The sequence below is a fragment of the Echiichthys vipera genome (assembly GCF_963691815.1).
Source record: "Echiichthys vipera genome assembly, chromosome: 19".
Lineage (NCBI taxonomy): Eukaryota > Metazoa > Chordata > Actinopteri > Perciformes > Trachinidae > Echiichthys > Echiichthys vipera.
Genome location: NC_139844.1, coordinates 24,691,458 through 24,712,728, shown reverse-complemented (window position 1 = coordinate 24,712,728; position 21,271 = coordinate 24,691,458). Strand labels below are relative to the sequence as shown.

General features: G+C 44.2%; 1 protein-coding gene across 1 annotated transcript; it reads right to left on the bottom strand.

Moving 5' to 3' along the window:
• Nucleotides 1-863: 863 nt before the first annotated feature.
• LOC310961474 (adhesion G protein-coupled receptor F5-like) lies at nucleotides 864-20,217 on the bottom strand. The gene is made up of 22 exons (XM_083933548.1): nucleotides 20,138-20,217; nucleotides 16,874-16,980; nucleotides 15,522-15,573; nucleotides 15,292-15,432; nucleotides 14,999-15,172; nucleotides 14,034-14,078; nucleotides 13,234-13,389; nucleotides 11,970-12,134; nucleotides 11,372-11,746; nucleotides 11,189-11,277; nucleotides 9,735-9,796; nucleotides 9,013-9,134; nucleotides 8,683-8,901; nucleotides 7,335-7,526; nucleotides 7,048-7,176; nucleotides 6,771-6,952; nucleotides 5,592-5,756; nucleotides 4,107-5,504; nucleotides 3,726-3,767; nucleotides 3,361-3,411; nucleotides 3,200-3,266; nucleotides 864-1,185 (listed from the first exon to the last, which is right to left on the bottom strand). The coding sequence occupies exons 2-22, from the start codon at nucleotides 16,973-16,975 to the stop codon at nucleotides 1,127-1,129; spliced, it is 3,987 nt and encodes a 1,328-aa protein (XP_083789674.1). The 5' UTR covers nucleotides 16,976-16,980; nucleotides 20,138-20,217; the 3' UTR covers nucleotides 864-1,126.
• Between the last annotated feature and the right edge of the window lie 1,054 nt (nucleotides 20,218-21,271).

Sequence of the window (21,271 nt, the reverse complement as noted above, 5' to 3'; positions counted from 1 at the left end):
CAGCAGGTCAGGAAACTCTGGATGGTGCAGCAGGTCAGGAAACTCTGGATGGTGCAGCAGGTCAGGAAACTCTGGATGGTGCAGCAGGTCAGGAAACTCTGGATGATGCAGCAGATCAGGAAACTCAGGATGGTGCAGCAGGTCAGGAAACTCTAGATGGTGCAGCAGGTCAGGAAACTCTGGATGGTGCAGCAGGTCAGGAAACTCTGGATGGTGCAGCAGGTCAGGAAACTCTGGATGGTGCAGCAGGTCAGGAAACTCAGGATGGTGCAGCAGGTCAGGAAACTCAGGATGGTGCAGCAGGTCAGGAAACTCAGGATGGTGCAGCAGGTCAGGAAACTCTGGATGGTACCCCTGTAGAAGTTGAAGCTGAACCTCCTCAGCCGCTCTCTCGTCCTCCTTGATACATTTATTATCTAAATCACACACTACAGCTATGAAGACTGCACCTGTGACTGGACTTCTGGCTTCACAGTACTGCTGCATAAGATCTTTTAATTTCTCCGGCGCTCCCTTTACGTGTGTGGAGTTATATTTGACTGATAGTCGTGTCCAAGTCAATTTGTCATTGTGATGCCACACTTTGAGTAAACAAGTTCAATGATCTGTGTAAGACAGCCAGGCCGTGTCTAACTGATTTGATTGGCAAAGTAAACCAGGAGCCATTTTGCATCTGCTTTGGGGACATTTTGAAAACAATGTGATGAAGACTTTAAAAGAAAACAGAATGCTTCATGTTCTTTTTTCAAGTAAGTCTCTCAATATACCACACACACACACACACACACACACACACACACACACACACACACACACACACACACACACACACACACACACACACACACACCTTCCAAAGTGCAATGCAATTACAGTAATACTATCCAACATACATTATGCAATACTAGAAGAAACATCATTGTTGGTGTGTAATACATACATATGTTGTTGTGAGCCGTGCTGTAACAAGTGCATTCATGTTGTTGAAACTCTTGGATGTTACAATACACTTTAAATCTAATCTTGTTATTGTTAAAGCTGCGATTAGGACAGAAGTAAAAAACTGAGAGAGCCGGTTTGCTCGGTTGGTTGTCATTAGGTTGAACAGAGTTGTCTGCAGAGATCATCACGTGTTGGTGACAGAGTGAGATTCACCGGAGGTACCAGATGATAGATTGTAACCATCTGAAAAAAAACAGAAGTGAAACGAAATGAGTCTGTGGCAAAACAATAAAACTAATGAGAGTAAATCAATGTGTTCACATCTTCAGGAACTGCTCGATGAGACGACCTACAGTGTCACTCAAATGGATGCAAATTTGTCGCGGGCTTAGCGAAAGGCAACACACAAGTATTCGAAATGTGCGTTTCCTTGCTAGTTGACTTTGAATTTGAGCGTACAAACTCATGGAAGAAACACGAAGTGAGGCAAATTTACGTGGCCTGTGTGAACACAGGACAAGAGTCGACAGCTCACTGAGGCCTTGAGGCTCATTTCTGCTCTACGTTAGACACACAAACGGATACGGACGATGCCTTCTGTCCGTACCCTGCGTACATTTCGTCCGTAGTTCTGCACCTATCCTGCAAACTTGCAGACGCGTACCGATACGAACCAAACCTTGCAGTACCCCTGTGGGGGAATCGTCGAGCATTGTACACAAAAAAAGTACTGGGAATATCAGGAGTGAGCAAGTTATCAAAGTCCTGACAAACATCCTGAAATACTGAAAGCTATTTGTCCTCAATTTCTCTCTTTTGTCAAACCAATGTGTGGAATTCTCCGTCCACACTCTGGGACGTCTTTAGCGTCTCTGAGGACCTCCACTGTCTACAACCCTGCCCGCCATTTTGCCTCCTTCTCAACAGACACAGGATGGCATACTAACATGCTCACAACTGAGACGTTAACACGCTGATGTTTTTGTTGTTTTCCAACAGTGTTGGCAGAAGTCAGTGACATGAGAGCGGACCACTTGTCCAAAACAACAATGGCAGCTACTAAAGAGGTTAGCTTAGATGCTGCATTAGCATCCGTTTGATCAGAACAGGAGTTCTTCAGGTCCTTTACAGATAAACAGCCTCACTCAGGATCTATTGTTTCCTGTTTGTTGAATTAACTGTATTAGTCTTCATACTGGATTTTATTAAGATGTAACTGCAAATGATTTTGCCGTTGAGTTGTTTCCACAGCTGTTATTTCCTGCAAGTATGAGACAAAGTGACATTTTGACCAGATGGTGGCGCAGCATGGAAAATGAGGGTAATGCCTCATTCTCAAAGCAATTTCAGTCAAAAGGAACTGGACTTGGTTATTTGTCTAGGAAGACGTTTCACCTCTCATCCAAGAGGCTTCATCAGTTCATGTACGCATCTGACCAGGCTGGGACTGGACCAGGACCAGGACCAAGCTGGGACTGGACCAATATCTTTGCTCGGATTGAATGAAAATCCTCCTTGGGTAGCTGGCTGTGTCTGTTCTGTGAAAGGCCCGTCACAGCGCCCCTAAGCTCTGCTCACTCATTGAACAGCTCTCCGTCTGTCACTCAGTCACTCACGTTCGCAGGTCTTTTCCGTTAATGTGTTGTGTTTTACAGTATCCATTTATGGGAGACTCATATTTTTCCTATTTTTCCGACGGCTCATTTTGGATCGTTTTCGTCAACCGGCCCCAATTCCAAATGAATTGATTCTAGTAGTAGTAGTAATAGTTTTCTAATCAGCAATAAATCCAATGATTTCTGACCAACCCACATCAATTGCATGCTTAAAATACCAAACCGGTTAAAGCCCCGCCCATTTCAAGACAACCAGACCCACGTCCCGGTTAAATCCCACACGCTCCTGGGTTAGGCCCCGCCCATTCCAAGGACGAATACGGATTCAGATGAGTCATTTGGTTAACAGATACAGATAATGCTGTACTCGCTCATCCCTAGTCGCTACCATTATCGTGCCAATCCATCTAACAAATGTTGAGACATTTTACGCTAAGAGTGAATCTTTGACCTGCTGCAATAGAGGAGCAGTCAGATGATTGAAAAAGTAATTATCCTAACAGGCATTAACGTTAATCGATGCAATAGTTGAGATCTTCCAATCTAGACCAAACACAAGCTGCTAGCATAGTTTATAAGACTGTTGCACTATCCTTTTATAATCCTCTGTTGTTTCTGTCTTGTCTTAATTGTTGCTATACCTCTCCCTCGTCTCCAATTCCTGAAGAAGCCCAATCCGCTTGATGAAGAGTTTCCAGCACTGGTGCTCTGAAACGAAATAATAGCATAAGAACATGAATCACAACAATATTTTAATCTGCTAGCAAAAAAAAAATGACATGATTTAGAAAAGCGGTCTTACCCTTGTTCCAGTTCTGGAACTTTGTGACATGGCCACAATTTCTGTTCGCACCTGAAAAGGTAATTCCCAAACATTAGCACCCTGCTATAAAACCACAATCAAGTCTGTTTCAAATGCATCAAGAAATCAAAGGGTCAACATGAGAGAGAGAGAGAGAGAGAGATTGATTGATATAACAATGCCCTAACATGTGTTTCATCATTTACTCTCTCTCTCTCTCATCCCTGTCCTCCATATATTTATTAATATATTAAACATTAGCAATGAAATATTGGAGAAATAACCAATGTGGATTCCAGCCGTGAGTGTATTCCCTCATTAATAAAGTGAGCGGTTGATTAAACATTTGAAACATTGAGACATACCTTCTTGTCCAACAGTGTGCCAAACACCAATATGAAGAAACCCTAGGAAAAAAGACACACAGAGCAAAGAGATGACTTAGAGGACCTAAGGCAAACTCACTATTCAGAATCCATAGTCTCATATTACCACAGTATACAGCACATGTGCAAACTGATCCAGTAAAGAGTCGCTGTGGCTGCAGGTTTTTATTCCACCCAAGCAAGATCACACCTGACTCGCCTTACTCAATCACCTGAACTGTAGTAGATTTGTTGGACCAGGTGTTTTCTTGCTTGGTTGGACTGAAAATCTGCAGCCACAGCGGCCCTTTACTGGATCAGTTCAACACCCCTGCTATACAGTAATATACTGATCTGTATCATTAACTACTCTATTTGTACCTGCAGTGAGTTGAAGAATGCGAATGAAGCATGAATTCCTAAATTTTGTGGCTCGACCATGGTTCCGACTCCCAGACCCCATGTTAGTCCAAAAAATGGTGTGAGGACCGCCAAACTCCTGGCAATGACCACCAGGACGTGCCGTTCAGCTGCTTGTGCGGAGTCTGACACCGCCCTTCTCCTCAACATTTTGTATATCACCACAATCAGGATGACGAGGTTTATCGCCACTATTGCCAGCGCAGGGATCACAAAGGCCAGTAAAGCCATGGACTGCTCCATGTTGAGCCAGCAGCCAATTCTTCGGATGTACTCGTCCTCGGGTGCAGTTACAGCTATAGTTATGGTGACGATGATGAGAGGTGCACCGTAGCCTAGAGTGAATCCAATAGCCAACATAGATTTTTTGGACAAGCCCCCATCAAAGACACTGACCGTGCGGTACAGCAACAGCAGAGCTGAAGACAACATCCAGAAGAACAGGGCGAGGTAGAAAAAATGGATAAAAAATGTAGCTGCGGTGCACGCGTTTTGGTTTCTCTGCTTTTCATCTGAAATGGCTGCCCCAATAATGAACCAAATGTTGGCAATCAGGAGAGACACAGCGATATTAACGATGGAAACATGACGCAGGTAAGACGTGGTGTTCTTCCTTATTTTTCTCCATATGACGGCTTCGATTATGAGGCATATGACCAGAGAAGCCATGGATATTCCAACTCCAATGTAGGTTATATAAGCCAAAAAGTCGGCTTCTGGACTGTAGGGCGACATGAGGATAGAGAACGAGGTCAGGTGGTTGCAGTTGCAGGCGACGGTTTCGTTTGTCGTTTTGTCACGTACCAACTCGCAGCCCTCGCCGTCCCACCCCCCAAGACCGTCAAAGAGGCTGAAGTTCCAGAAAACACACTGAGGGTTCCCCAGAGATTCGTTTTTATCGTTTATATCAAACACGAACGAAACATTATTGACGGTGCCCTCGGACTGAACGAGTACAACTCTCCCATTGATGATGGAGAGACTTGAATTCCTTTCATCTCTCGCGGGGAGTACGTTGTCCATAGAAGCAAACGTTATCACAGTGATGAACTTGCTCCCTCCGTCAGACTCCTGTATGCCTAGCTCCACGGAAGAACCATTGATTTCAAAGTCGGCATCGAAAGTGTCCGTGTATGTGGTTTTGTTCAAGAGAATCGAAGGTGTCTGGATGTTGAAAGATTCATTGGTGAGACGTCTGGTTATGTTCTCAAGAGACAGCAGAAACGTTGAGCTGATGCTTTCAGCTGGGGTACTGTCACTTTCTGTTTCTAACATGTTTTGGGTGTCATTTGCGTTAAGAGTTTCCCAGGATGTCTTTGCGCCATCTATAGTGAGGACACCTGCAGTCAAGAGGATATCCTAAATTGAAAGAGAAGCAGATTTTAGCACCATGAGAAATCACGAGTAATGTGTACATTGTTCAGGGCGTCACCTCAGCAGACATACCTTCATTGAAGCCTCAGTTATCGGGATATTCAGGTCCGCTACATTGTTGAGTATATCAACAATGGCATTAATGGTTGCAGGAGATTCAACCACATTCCCAGTCAGCGTGGTTGTGACATTGCTGAGTTTTTCCAAGAATTCAGGCAGAGAGTTGATGTCCAAGAACTGTGTGATTTAAAAGAAGAAAACAATGTCACCATTACACACTATCTCAAGGAAATTCAATTTGTGTTATGAATAGCACAGTCCTGAGGCTAATGCACAACTACCAATCAGCTGACCTCCTCCCGCCCTCTTTAAAAGCAGCTCATTTATTGCAGTGTTTCCCATGCATAGACCAATGTGTGGCGCTGCGCCACAGAATCAACCAGCGCCACTTGATTCTCTTTTTTTCCCAACGTGATCTTGAAATGTAAATATTGTTCCGTTTATTCACTTTTGCATAGCACTCTTTCTCCCAGTCATTCTCGTTCACACAAAGGGAGAGAGAGAAGGGCACCTCACTGCAGCCGCCAGCACACGAGTGCCGACACCCCGCGAGTGCCGCCAGCCCGCGTGTGCCGCAAACCCGCCAGTGCCGACAGCCCGCCAGTGCCGATAGCCCGCGAGTGCCGATAGCCCGCGTGTGACGCAAGCTCGCTTGTGCCGCCAACCCGCGTGTGCCACCAACCCGCGTGTGCCGACAGCCCGTGTGTGTGCACAGCTTCGCTCTAACTTCAGTTTTGTGCTGACATCTGAGCCAAGAATGCAACGATGCATCTTGAGACAGTTAAAAATTGCTTAAAATGTGTGACGAGTTAAATTGGTTGAGATGAAAAATGAATAGCATCGCGCTATCTACTTTTGGCTTTGTTTGTTGACAGCGGGGCAAAGATGGCCGCGAGCGCGGCAGCCTGTTTTATCAGAGGTTCTAACTCAGTTTTGTCCAGTGGAAATTAAAGAAGTTATGTATCTTGATCCTCTGATTTCCTGTCCTACGCGCAGTTAGAGACGCAGTATATCCTAAATTGAAAGTTGAATATACCCAGGATATACCTCCATGCTCTAAACGCCCTAGGTCTCTAGTTTGTGGTTGTACAGTTCTCATGAGGCTGCGATTATCTTTGATCTCACAGTAGATACTTTTATACAGTCTGTTTCAAAAACCAAGCCAAGGTAGAGCTGAGAGAAGTGGGTCACCTCAGACTGCTCCAGCAGCTCCTGCACCTCCCGTAGGACGCAGTTATCTTGTCGGACTTCCCAATTTTCATCCTCTTTACAAACCGCCCTCTGTTCTCCCACCTTGTTCTTTGAGCATTGACCCACGGCTTCATCGTCTTTATTTCCAACACCAAATAAATCATCTTCACAGAGATATGAAACTAGAGAGGAACAAAATCAGTCGTTCTTATCACCGGTAACAATATTTTGACCTGAATTGTATTTAATGCTCTGTAACGTCTGGATCCATACTTACTGTCAGCAGGTGATAACATCAGTGTTATAGTTTTATTAAAATTTGTATGGGTTTTCTCTTGGCAAGTGAACGTCTCCTCCGGCTTTGAACAGTCCAGATCAGGAATCAGGGTGACCGTGTTTCCTGTTCCTAAACATACAAAAAACAACAATCAACTTGGATGAAGCCGACCAACATTAGATTAAAAGATTATATATGTGCATTATCTCAAGTATTGGTCTGAGAACAATGTTAATATGTAAAACATTCCCAATAGCTTTCATTTAATTCATGATTCTGTGTTTTACCTGCAAAGCCTTTAAACTCAACCTCATAGGAGCCGGGGCTGACGGAGCACTCCAGTTCTTCTCGCGTCCCGTTTTCACATTTAATCCTTTTTTTTATCGGCGTCACTTCGATCGAGGGTGGCGCTTTCAGATCGAAGGCTCCTGTCTGTCTAAAAGATGAGTTGCCTTTTCTGAGCGTACATTCATAAAGTCCTGGAATTAAAGGCGATCATGAGTTAACATCGAAACAAGGGGATGTCAGTGTTGCCAAACATTTGTTTAAATTAAAATATATGGGGTGGCACCACCATCAGACGCAAGAGGGGCAACAACCTAAATCAGCATTTATATATAAAGATAGAGATTTAGATATAGAGGAAGCAACATCCAGCCATGAAACCAGGACTCTCTGTCTGTTTTTCTTTCCATTCGTCCTCATGTCTCAGGAACTGTTCATCCTATTAGGTTCAGAATTGGCGAGTAAAGGAAAGCTAATTGGGCGGCAGTAGCTCAGTCCATAAGTGACTTGCCTGGGAACCGTAGGGTCACTGGTTCAAGTCCTGGTGTGGACAATGTATGGAGCGTGGACTGGTGGCTGGAGAGGTGCTGCCAAGGGCGCCGGTCATTGGCAGCCCCCTCGCTCTAACATCTTTCCCTAATTGCATGTATATAGGTCCTGTTTGTGTATGTGTGTGTATTTCGGGCCTGTGTGTGTAACATGATTGATAATAAGAGTGAAAAAATTCAATTTCCCTGTTGCGGGATCAATAAAGTAATTCTTCTTCTTCTTCTAAACATTTGTTTAAATTAAAATATATGTGGTGACACCAGCCATGAAACCAGGAATCTCTGTCTGTCTGTTTTTCTTTCCATTCGTTCTCATGTCTCAGGAACTGTTCATCCGTGTAGGTTCAGAACTGGCGGGTAACGTATTTTTCGGATTATAAGTTGCAGTTTTTTTCAGTTTGGCCGGGGCGGACTTCTACTCTGGAACGACTTATGTGTGAAATTATTAACACATTACCGTAAAATATCAAATAATAGCCCGGGCTGTTATTTATGTCAGTTACGTAAGAGACTAGGCGTATATCAGCAATCGTCACACGCACACACACGTCAACCAATCAGTAATCGTAAATGAAATGGAAAGTCAACAGGCTTCATATCGAGGCTTCTGGCAGTAACAAAACTGATGGTTAATAGCTTAGGTATAATAAGCGTAGGTCAAATGATTTAACCATGACCGGGTACATAAGTGGATCAAGCTACACAACGGACACAGCCTTAAAATATTTCACTCAAGTCAATCAGAGTTCTGCATTCACACCAGTTTGGAGAATGGGAAACATGTGTATGATTGATTTCTTACCATTGTCTGTGCTGAAGAATCTAACAATAGTTAGCACTGATGTTCCATCCTGTTGTTTCATCGAGTGTTGACTGTCTTCAAAGATGTTTTTGTTGTTGAGTTTCCACTCGGTCGTCCAGTTAGCACTAAAATTGAGATTCTTTGGTGGTGGGCCACATTTCACTGTTACGGCACTCCCAAAATACACTTGAGAGGAGTCAAACTCTAAGGGCGTCGGGCCTTTAAGAAAACAGACACGCAGGTCAAACAGTTATTAAACATCTACACGACACACGAATCCTCTTAGTATGAAAACAACTTATGTGACAAGTCTGTCAAAAGCTCTCTTACTGATGAACAGCATTGGGTATATCTCTGCCAGCTCCGTGAATACCCCAGCTTTTACGGATTCTATTTCCCTTTCTGGAAAGGAAGATGCTCTGATAGTGTAGTCCCCGATGGTGCTTCCCCTCCTGTAACGCAAAATTAAATCCCAATGAAAAATCAGTCACGAGCGGGTCAAATGTTGTCCGTTCAGTAGCATGTTATATCTGCGTTAACTGACTACAGGAAGGTCTTAAACGCTGTATAGTCACTTGTTTTGGCACATGAAAAAGTACACTCATGTACAGTTAAAGTTTGATTCCATAAGAATTGAGATACAACGTTTCACGTCTTTGGTGGTCAGAGGTCAATAACATCTGACCACCAAAGGCGTGAGGCGTTCACACGCTCCACACTGATGAACCTGTTCACCCGTGGAATGATCCAAACAGGTGTTTTTGGAGCATTCCTCAGCTTTCCCACTCTTTTGTTGACCCTGTTCCTGCTTTTCTGGGCATCAAATTCAAAATGAGTGAATATTTGCAGAAAAAACAATAAAGTTTATCAGTTTTAACATTAAATATCTTTTCTTTGGAGTGTATTCAATTAAATATCGTTTTTTATTCAGGTATACACAACGTCCCAACGTCAGTGGAACGGGGGTTCGTACTTTGCTACAAGCTGGAAAATAAACATAGGGTCAGTAAATAGTATAATTAATATAAGAAGGAGGGTAAAATTAGACTTACCGGAATTTAATTGACTGTATTGCTTCAAAATTTGGGAAGAACCTTTTAGCTTGTCTTTCAATCTGATTGAGACAGGGACAGTCTGCGTGTTAACAGTGCTACAATGAAATCAGTGGGGTGAACGACGAACCTCAATCAGTGGGTTAGCGAGGTATGCTGCGCTCAAAGCCTGGGTCAGCTGTGACACCAAATTAGCTCTCTTTTAGCATCGCTGTATCACCATGGTAACTTATGCTGCCAACCAAACCTGGTCTGCAGGAGGTTTTCAGATCAGACTTAGGGCGCACTCACACTGTCCTTCCTTCCCGTGCCCCAGGACGCTTCAGGGCTAAGGCCTAGTTCGTTTGACCAGTGTGAGTGCAACCCTACCGCGTCCACGGCCCGCCTGAGAGAGGTGGGCTTCAGTAAAGCACGTTTGCACATGTACGAGCATGAGCGTGCGCACGTGTATGAGCACGAGGCCTACGGAGGTTCTGAGGTCATTTCCTGTGCGCCTGTTGGGACGTAGAAAAAAGAAGGAGGGACCATGCGCGGACATTTAAAACAATGGCGGCGAAAGGTTCACATTGGTGTGATGCGGAGGTGGAGTGTTTACTGCACATTTGGTCGATGAAAAGATTCAAAAACAGTCGACAAGACGCACAAAAACTCAGAGGTCTACGGAAAGATCTGGAAACAAAGCCACGCATCGCCATGACGTCATCAATGCGTGTGACGTGTTACGGCGTGATGACGTATAGGCAGCAAGAAGCATTCTCCGAGGCCCAGGTAGTGTGAGTACAAACGGGCCTGGAGGGGGGGACAAGGTCCCTAAAGCACGGGGCACGGGACGGAGGCACAGTGGGAGGGCGCCCTTAGAGCTCAGACCTAGACTTTGGTGTTAGATCGGCTCCTTAAAGCTCAGCGCAGCATCAGCAGCGCTCGGGTCCTACAGTAATCGTTGTAGGTTGTTGCTTTTGCATTTTTTAAATCATCATCTCAATTTTGGAATAATGGCGAACAATTCTGCGTTTGGTTGTTTTTAGACAATAGGCAGAATCTTTTCACTTTTCACAAATTCATACAATCTGCTATTTCTTTTTTCCAGCACGCCTCCCTCGCCTTATTATGTGAAACTGCGCTGCCGCTTGCTGTTATTATACTCTTGAACTGCTCTGAGGAGTTCTTTATAATGAGCTCTTGGGTAAAATATGCGGCCCTTGATCCATCCATTTTGAAAGGGTGAGTCAAATGACACAAACCATCCTTTTTACGGGAACGCGCATTGAGACTAAAGCTGAAAACCCGCCGTGTGAGTGAGCTTCATGTTGCCATTCAGCTTGCAAGATTCATTGTTTTCGATTCAGGTGATCCAAAGAAACCCTGAGTATGTTCAGCGCGCTTCGTAGTTCACCCCACTGGATATCACACACGTTCACGTCATTAACAGCTGAATAAATAATATTAATACTTACAGTTTTGTATGAGTTTTGGTAAACACTGCTGGTTTCTTCATTGAATGAATCCTTAAATTCTATGTCCATGGTAAACGATAAATTTTTCGCTGCAACAGAAACGTTTTCTTTCATAAGTTATGTCACAAGTCACGTCACGTACACGTACATGTCATAACATTCTCTACATTTTAAGTCTCATACCCTCTGTTGGTGGTGGAGTTGGCATTGGTGGTGGCGTTGTTGTCATTGGTGTTTTCATAGTTGTTGTGGTTGTCACTGGTGTTGTCATTGGTGTTGTGATCACTGGTGTTGTTGTCATTGGCGTTGTTGTCATTGGCGTTGTTGTCATTGGCGTTGGTGTCATTGGTGTTGTGATCACTGGTGTTGTTGTCATTGGCGTTGGTGTCATTGGCGTTGTTGTCATTGGCGTTGTTGTCATTGGCGTTGGTGTCATTGGCGTTGTTTTCATTGGCGTTGTTTTCATTGGCGTTGTTGTCATTGGCGTTGTTGTCATTGGCGTTGTTGTCATTGGCGTTGGTGTTATTGGCGTTGGTGTTATTGGACATTGAGTAGCATCTGTGGAGCAATATTGGAGATTAAATTATATATATTTTTCTGCATAGGGAAAGCATCATAACTTCAGTTATAATCAATATCACGCCACTTTAGAAGTGACTCAATGTTTAACAGACCTCAACCATGTTTATGTGAACACATGTAGGAGAGTCAGATGCAGTCACTCATCTGGAGGAGTCAGGTTACACTTTTATTGGAACAGCTAAAAAATTGCAATGCTTACTTGTTAGCGGTTCACAGAACTCTCCATCAGGAAGTCCATTGATGCACCCACAGGTTTGACTGGTTGCATTACTGCACGCCCCATAGATGAAGCACTTGTCACATGACCAAGCGAACCCCTCCTCACAGCCACACTGCAGTCCTCCAGCGGCGTTTGGATAGCACCCTTTTAAAGACATTTAAAAACATGTACAACATATACAAAGCAACACAACATCAAATCCTGTTTACCTGCTGGCTGTTTTGAAAACAAAAAAGGGCGAGAAGGCACGATAAAGGGGAGTTTCCCAACTGTGACACATCAATAAATTAAAAAACACATGTTTAGGGCGCACTCACATTGTCCCTCTCCCCCCGCACCCCCGGCCCGTTTGTACTCACACTACCTGGGCCTCGGCGAATACTTCTTGCTGCCTATACGTCATCATGCCGTAACACGTCACACGCATTGTTGACGTCATGGCGATGCGTGGCTTTGTTTCCAGATCTTTCCGTAGACCTCAGAGTTTTTGTGCGTCTTGTCGACTGTTTTTGAATCTTTTCATCGACCAAATCTGCAGTAAACACTCCACCTCCGCATCACACCAACGGGAACCTTTCACCGCCATTGTTTTAAATGTCCGCGCATGGTCCCTTCTTCTTTTTTCTACGTCCCAACAGGCGCACAGGAAATGACATCTGAACCGCCGTAGGCCTCGTGCTCATGCTCGTACACGTGCGCACGCTCATGCTCGTACATGTGCAAACGTGCTTTACAAAAGCCCACCTCTCCCAAACGGGCCGTGGTAGTCAGCTGGCCGCAATTATGCGCGGAGCGGTTGCACTCACACTGGTCAAACGCACTAGGCTTTAGCTGAAAAACCTGTTTTGGCCCGGTGCGGAAGGACAGTCTGAGTGCGCCCTTAATGCACTCTCTCCCTCTCTCCCTTCAATATTCTCTGTCATTCTTAATCTGCGGGGAACGATTGAGTAAACGCTCAAGCAATAATGTGGGTAAAAGGTGACACACATGATCTCCAACTATGTATTCAAATTCACTCCGCACGCTCAATACTGCATCCATGCACGTTAGTCTATTACACAGCAGTACATGGGGAGTGAGGGTCCAGGCTGACAATACATAAACTCCCCTTTAAGACGATGACGTAGGTGAATACAAATCTTTATTGGTCAGTGGTCACATTCAACTGTAAGTACTATGTAATGAGATTTTTGCTGGGGAGCAGGCACAGCTGGGGGAATAAGCAGAAAGCAAAGGTTTTTACCTGTGGTGAAATCTAAGCCTGTCACTTTGTAGGATGGACTGATGTCGTAGGGTAACGTGAAATCTCTCAGCGCGTCCCTGAACAGACTGATGAAACCCGCTGGCACACTGGAGACTGGGACACGCAAGTCCAGGACTATTTCAATGTCCACTGGGTCTGTGGAGCATACGAGAGAATCCATCCATCACCATCACCGTCACACACAACAGTCACAAACGGTTCTTTCTCCGTGCAGTCATCGTGACATGAATCAGGGTTCGTACGGGGGCTTAAAACCTTGAAAATCTTGAATTTTAATGTGTTTTCAAGGTTTGAAAAGTGCTTGAATTTTAGATAAAGTGCTTAAAATTGTATCCACATTAGTTTCAATTATCTAATTTCTTATCATTCTGGTGTTACAAAATATTTTTGGTGTTTAAAACATAATGCCAACTCTTCTAACGTGATTTAAATGGAAAAAATAAAGGTAAAATAATCATTTTCAGTATCAATATGTTCTTTAGAAATAGGTAATTTACCACCTGCAACTATAAGGTGCTGGAAAAGCTTGAAAAAGGACCTTGAAAGTGCTTGAAAAGTTCTTGAATTTGACCTTGGAAAAGGTGCACGAACCCTGATCAATGTTGCCCATGTGCACTATATACGCACTGTTTGATTGACATGAGCCTTTACATGTGACTCTGTTTATTTCCAAACCATTAAAAAAGCCCCGTAGCGCCAACAGATACCCCAAGACTGATTTTTACATCCCTCAGAAACAAAAGCACAGGTCTGCAGTCTCTACATGTCACGTGTTATACCGTTTGGTGGTGTGGGGGATGGCGTCGGTGGCGTCGGTGTTGTCACTGTGAAAATCAAAAGAAAGAAAACAGCAATGCCTTTAGTCCTGGATTTCTATTTTAAACGGATGTTATATGTTTCCGTACACCAGTAAAACATTGGTAAAGGGTGCTGCTTTTCACAGCTGATACACAATAACCTCAATAATACACTGCTTTTTATTATAACGTCTTTCATATGTTAACATTTGACACCAACTCGGGAGTCGTTTGCACTTGGAAGTCCTTATTATGGAGAATGGCCCTTTTTTTTTCCATCTCCAGGGGGCCGACCACACTGGGAGTTGTCTCTGGTCCACCGATGCGGGTGCTGTCCTGTGGACGGCCATGGACCGGGTGGCTTGGGAGCTCTACACCGTGGTGTGGAGCCTCCTGTCTGCCTGGACTGGGGGGTCCCTGTGGTCATGGACCATGATTCCTCCCGGTGTGCGCGGCCCCCAAAGGAGCTGTTTCCTCACCTCCGACCTCGGTGCCCAGCCGTGTCTCCTCAGTGACAGCTTGTGTGTGTGTGTGTGTGTGTGTGTGTGTGTGTGTGTGTGTGTGTGTGTGTGTGTGTGTGTGTGTGCGTGCGTGTGCGTGTGCGTGTCTATCTGTGTATCTGTGTGTATAATTTTTGGGCTGTGAGGTTTGGGGTTTTCATGATGTTTCTTTGTTGTTAATTTTTGTTTTGCTGTTATTTCCTGTGAGGCGCTTTGTGCTACTGTCAAAGTGTGAAAAGTTCCATATAAATAAATATTATTTAATATACTGTGTGTTATTATTATAGATCATAGACAGTAATGGTGCGTCTAGCTGCAACAAGTCATCATATTAAATGAACTCAGGTTTTGTAAATAAAATCAGAACCAGTAAAACTGTATCCGGAGAACGGATGCAGTGTAGTGGAAATGTGCGGTTTCTATCATCGTCTCTTAGCTCAGGCGTACCTGTTCCACTGGTGTTCAGCTGACAGTACTGCCCATCAGCCGGAAGGGCATTAATGCATCCACACGTGTCACCCATGATGGCATCACAGGCGTCATAGATCACGCAGCTGTTAAATGACCAAGCGTAATCCCTCTCACATCTGCACTGGTACGCAGTCGTAGTTGGCAAACACACTGTGTGAAGAGACAGCAGCAGTCAAGATCAAGGGGATTTACTGACGCATTTACTGGTTAAAATTAAAATATAGTTCAATTTGGCAAACGACGGGGCACCAAAGGGAAGGATATCGTACCTGTCGTGGTGTCGATGCTGGTGATTTCAGTACCGTTGACCACTAAAGGAAGATTTAGCTCTCTCAATAACGTTTGGAGACGCTCCAGGTCAGAGGTGGTGATCACAGCTTGGATTACGTAATCAGAGGCATTTAAGGAAGCTGGGAAGACATGAAGGGCAAAGTCATCCAGGCTGCACTCAGTGAAATGAAAAGAGTCATAAATCAATCTGTTATTAAATGCGTCTCACCCTCTCGTTTTTCTCTGGTGTGAACGTGTGATGCGTTCGTTCCCATCCATTCCTGCAGAAATCAGTCCGATTAGATTCTGATTAGTCACATTTTCGTCTCTCAAATTGAAGCTAAACAGAACTGAAATGAAAACATTTACGGCACAAATAGGCAACACAATAATGCTGCGGTCAAACCGGAAGCAAGAGGTAGAAGCAGCGCATCTACATACAAAGTCAATCTACAAACGCCATTTCACCAATTTACTTGTGTTACTTTTTTCTTTTGCGATAAACGTGAAAAACTACCGATATTCAAGTCCAACGCCTCCAACGTGGGAGCTGAAAATGTTGAACTTCTCATTGAACTGACGCTTTAGCAGCCAATCAGAAGGAAGGACGGGGTGCGAGCGTTGTGATTCGCCCACTGGCAGAAGCACTACTTGCACTAAGCGGTATCCGGGCACCTGGAGCCGTGCGACCCAAGCTGTTGTTTCCATTGGACCGCAACAAGAAGGAGCAAGCTTGAGTCTGAGTCAGCAAGGACGTTCTATTTCCTGATTGTGTGTTGTAGCTATCCTCCTGCTGTTGTGCTTTACTATGAAGCACAGCAGATGTCCGTCCTCCACAGAGCTGGGTCTGTCTGACGTTCCTGTCTGTTATAGTGAAGGTTTTCAACGCCACCGTACTCTACGGGGGAATTGTTGGGTCTCTGTAAATCATAAATAAGTCATAGAGTGTGGTCTTTACCTACTCTGTGAAGTGTCCTGAGATCACTTTGGTTATGATTTGGCACTGTGAATAAAACTGAATTGAATTGAATTGAATTGAACCAAGTTAGCACTGATTAGCATTAGCATAAGTTTCCATTCAGCACGACAGCAGTGGAGCAACCTCTGTTTATGTGTTGTTGTTCATACAGGTGGTTTCGCATCATCAGCATGTGGATAACGCGATTGGTTCATTCGGCACGTTTGGTGCAATGGTCCAAATATGATCAAGCAGCGCGTAACTTGCTTTTCTTGTGCTTTCAGTGCGTAACTTGGCGTCTATCGCACCTGGCGTGAACACAGCATCAGAATCTTGATTCATATTTGATCGGTGCTGCACAGTAGAAACTGGAAAGTTGCTCCTGATGGAGAATGGCAGTTATGTGAAGTAACGTAGCGTGACTCTCCTCCGTCAGTCATCCTCTTAAACCCGCCCCACGTGAGATAAATGGTTGTGATTGGCTGGAAGTCTAATGACACACGAGCTCTGCAGATTGCTCTGGTTTCAGGCTCGTATCTCCTGCTATAGTACCACAAACTTCAGAGTTTTTCCTCATAATTTTACCAGGAATAAAAACTACACATTTGTAGGTTTATTCTTACCTCAAAGAAACCATTCAGAGACTCTCTGTATCCCTGATTCTCCAGACTGTAGAATATAACCAGAAGAAAAACCACGTATCCCGCTGCCTTTGGTAAGGCCATCCCGACTGGAGAGAGAACACAAGACGCACACTGAGTTATCATTACAAAAATCACAAACAGCCGCAGCTATCATCCATCAAACTGTCATTTACATAACTCCAGTGCGTTGTTCTGCACGGCAGCATATAAACAAAAAGCTCAATCAGATAAACCTGTTGACCTGATGACTCCTGGATTAACTTAAGGTTGATTTGAAGGGGAATTTCGCTGCATTTCAACCTTATTTTCCAGTAACAGGAACAACATTTTTTGATATTAGTTTTTTTTTTTAGGCTCGGCTCTATGTTTGAGACGTGACCTGAGGGATTTCAGATCTCAGGGCCCCAAAGAAAAGATTTCACTACCAGACTTATACATATTTTAAATCTGTTTCATTCAAACCATATACACAAAACATATCAGATCTTTGTGTTTTGTAAGATTAGGAGATAGATGGAGGAAAAGCGTCCTGTAGTTATCCTCAAAGTAATTTCAGTCCAAAGCAACTGGACTTGGTTCTTTGTCTAGGAAGAAGTTTCACGTCTCATCCAAGAGGCTTCATCAGTTCATGTACACATCTGACCAGGACCAGGACCAGGCTGGTACTGGACCAACTAACTGGTGTGAGATCCAGGTATTTAACCTCTCACAAGCCGATGATGTCACTGGAACCCTTTGTGCTCCAAGTGCCAACGACCGTCGTTAGAGTGACAGTCGTTGCTGGAAGTAGGTCTCGACTTCATTAGTGCTGGTCCAGTCCCAGCCTGGTCCTGGTCCTGCTCCTGGTCCAGTCGTTGGTGGAAGTAGGTTTTGACTTTGTTAATGCTCTGAACGACAGTCGTTGGAGTCACAGGAGGACGTTTGTGAACAGTTGGTAGATTGTTGAATATCCTGGGAAGGAAGGAATTTACAATGCGGCCCTTTCAAAGTCGAAACCAACCCCTACCAACGACTGTCACTCCAACTGATCAGTCCCAGCCTGGTCCTGGTCTTGGTCCTGGTCCTGGTCCAGTCCCAGCCTGGTCCTGGTCCTGGTCCAGTCCCAGACTGGCCCTGGTCCTGGTCCTGGTCCAGTCCCAGCCTGGTCAGATGCGTACATGAACTGATGAAGCCTCTTGGATGAGATGTGAAACGTCTTCCTGACAAAGAACCAAGTCCAGTTGCTTTTGACTGACATTACTTTGAGGATAACGACCTGGACACATGAGAACACTCACAGTCTTTTCCTGTAGTTAGAAATATAAGATAAGAATCACTGCTCTCACCCATTATCTCATATCTTCTTTATTTCCTCATCTAGCCATGCGATGCCACTTTGCAAGAGTGTATGTTTCTGTTTTGAGTCACAGAACTTGATGTGTCATGCTTCCTTTTACCTCATGATACTGCGGAGAGTAGTCTGTGCATTTTTAACTTCCCGCTCAGACCCTCGCTTTTCTCTTGAATTGAATTCATCTTACTCCACCTTTGTTAAAACTTTGCTGCCAAACATTCTGGGTACATAATCAGACTTTAGCTTCATTACATTGACTCCCAGACACAACACAGAAATTATTTGGTTAATGGGCTTTTCTGCATCACCTGTCAGAGAGACAGCTGACACTCAGGGCGCACTCACACTGTCCTTCCGTACCGTGCCCAAACAGGTTTTACGGGTAAAGTCTAGTTCGTTTGACCAGTGTGAGTGCAACCGCTCCGCGCCTAGCTGCGGCAAGCTGGGCGTCCACGGCCCGTTTGGGAGAGGTGGGCTTTAGTAAAGCACGTTTGCACGTGTACGAGCACGAGCGTGCGCACGTGTACGAGCACGAGGCCTACGGCGGTTCTGAGGTCATTTCCTGTGCGCCTGTTGGGACATAGAAAAAAGAAGGAGGGACCATGCACGGACATTTCAAACAATGGCGGTGAAAGGTTCACGTTGGTGTGATGCGGAGGTGGAGTGTTTACTGCAGATTTGGTCGATGAAAAGATTCAAAAACAGTCGACAAGACGCACAAAAACTCAGAGGTCTACGGAAAGATCTGGAAACAAAGCCACGCATCGCCATGACGTCATCAATGCGTGTGACGTGTTACGGCGTGATGACGTATAGGCAGCAAGAAGCATTCTCCGAGGCCCAGGTAGTGTGAGTACAAACGGGCCTGGAGGGGGGGACAAGGACCCTAAAGCACGGGGCACGGGACGGAGGCACAGTGGGAGGGCGCCCTTAAAGGTAAAGTGGCAACGTGTGCTGTGTATATTAGAACAAATCAAATAGATCTATTACAAAGTGTAAATGTTGGATTCGTGTTTCTGGGCAGAGATAAGTAAACATCTCTGATTTAGCTGCTGCTGGAGGAAAACATCAGTCTGACATTTAACCTAAAATGAACAAGTGACAGTGCAAGTAAAGCTGTAAGCTTCATGTTTGTGTACGCCATCAGTCGTCATTTATGTATCAGCCTACAAACAAACATCAAACCTGCCATGAATAAAATACATGGGAACTGAAAACATAAAATGGCGCTTCAGCTAGAAGAGATTATATCAGACGAGAAGGGGAAGAGGACGATGGCGGACGACACTCACAGACCATTCACGCAAATCCAACGATCAATCGGTTTTGCGTTAATTTAATAGCATGGTCTTATCTTCCTATTCTTATATTCAAATGTAATCATTCATGTTGACATCAAACGTTTATTTAACTCAGTATCAGTGATCATGACAAAAGCGTCGACCTAAAAATGAATAAAAACGTCAAAGAAACATGCGGTTTTTGGTTCCTCCTGTTGGTTCTGGAGCTTCTTAAAATGATAAAGTCAAATCAGAATCAGGTTTATTGCCAGGCAATTTTCATCACAAGGACTTTGACTTGATTTGACGGCGCCTACATAAATATAAACATGAACACAAGCAAACTAAACATATCTCATTGAATTATATACATGAAATATAAGTGAGTGTATTTGCATGATATAGTGGTAGTGTGCAAAACATCCAGTCAAACTTCATTTATATAAAGATAAAAACGGTTTAAATGTTATATGCTTTGTTTATGTTCTTTCACACGAGTAAAAACTCTCCAAACTACGTCACATCTGTGCTTTTTCTGTAAAATGAACCGTTTGCCTCACAACATAATAAGCACTAAGCATCTATATGATATCAAAGTCACGTTTAAATATGGTAATTGTGTTTGTTTACCTCTCGTCGTCCTCCAGCGTCCGTGTCAGGAGAGAATGATCATCTTCATCATGTCCTGGTGCACTGAACAGCGATCAAACATGCTAGAAATGCCATCATCCGACTTCCTGGAATACTTTGAGTCACGCAGCTGCCGAGCAAGTTAGGTCACTTGATGTTTGGCACAAGTCTGGGTACAGTACACTGGCTGATTGTGTCGGCTACTGAAGTGTAATTAACTTTTATATAACATGTGAAGGTGTCTGAAGGTGGTGGTGGTGGGGCAGGCAGTCGTGTCTTTGTCATGATTATGTTTTTGGTAATTCAAATAAAGACACACACACATGTAACACACGCTTTTTATCTTATCTTAACTTTGTGTGTACAATTTTCTTTCAGTGTTATGGGAAAGTTAACAGTTAATACCATTGTCTGGGTTTAGGTATGTTTCATTTATCCAGAGGTTGCTGTCAGCTGTGTGTGTGTGTGTGTGTGTGTGTGTGTGTGTGTGTGTGTGTGTGTGTGTGTGTGTGTGTGTGTGTGTGTGTGTGTGTGTGTGTGTGTGTGTGTGTGTGTGTGTGTGTGTGTGTGTGTGTGTGTGTGTGTGTGTGTGTGTGTGTGTGTGTGTGTGTGTGTGTGTGTGTCATCATGGTGAAATGTGATCTTGGAGACACCTGCTGTTGTGGGAACTACCACAGAGGAGGTATTGATTATTTTGAATGAGTGTTTCTGTCTTTTCTGTCTGTGTGCGGATACAGTCAAGAAACTCCGCAGGTGAGATCACATCAACTATATTTAGTTCAAATTTTATTTATAGTGTCAAACCATAACAAACGCTATCTCAAGACACTTTAGACAGGCAGACACAAAGACAGACAGACAGACATAAAGACAGACAGGCAGACACAAAGACAGACAGACAGACATAAAGACAGACAGGCAGACACAAAGACAGACAGACAGTCAGACATAGAGACAGACAGACACAAAGACAGACAGACAGTCAGACATAAAGACAGACAGGCAGACACACAGACAGGCAGACACACAGACAGACATAAAGACAGACAGGCAGACATAAAGACAGACAGGCTGACATAAAGACAGACAGGCAGACATAAAGACAGACAGGCTGACATAAAGACGGACAGGCTG

Excerpts from the sequence above, each read along its gene's own strand:
- LOC310961474 (XM_083933548.1), bottom strand. The coding sequence starts at position 16,975 with ATGGCCTTACCAAAGGCAGCGGGATACGTGGTTTTTCTTCTGGTTATA. Across the intron at positions 11,278-11,371 it reads AACTCCACCACCAACAGAGG|CGAAAAATTTATCGTTTACC; the intron begins GTATGAGACTTA and ends TTTCTGTTGCAG. Across the intron at positions 3,412-3,725 it reads GCACACTGTTGGACAAGAAG|GTGCGAACAGAAATTGTGGC; the intron begins GTATGTCTCAAT and ends TTACCTTTTCAG.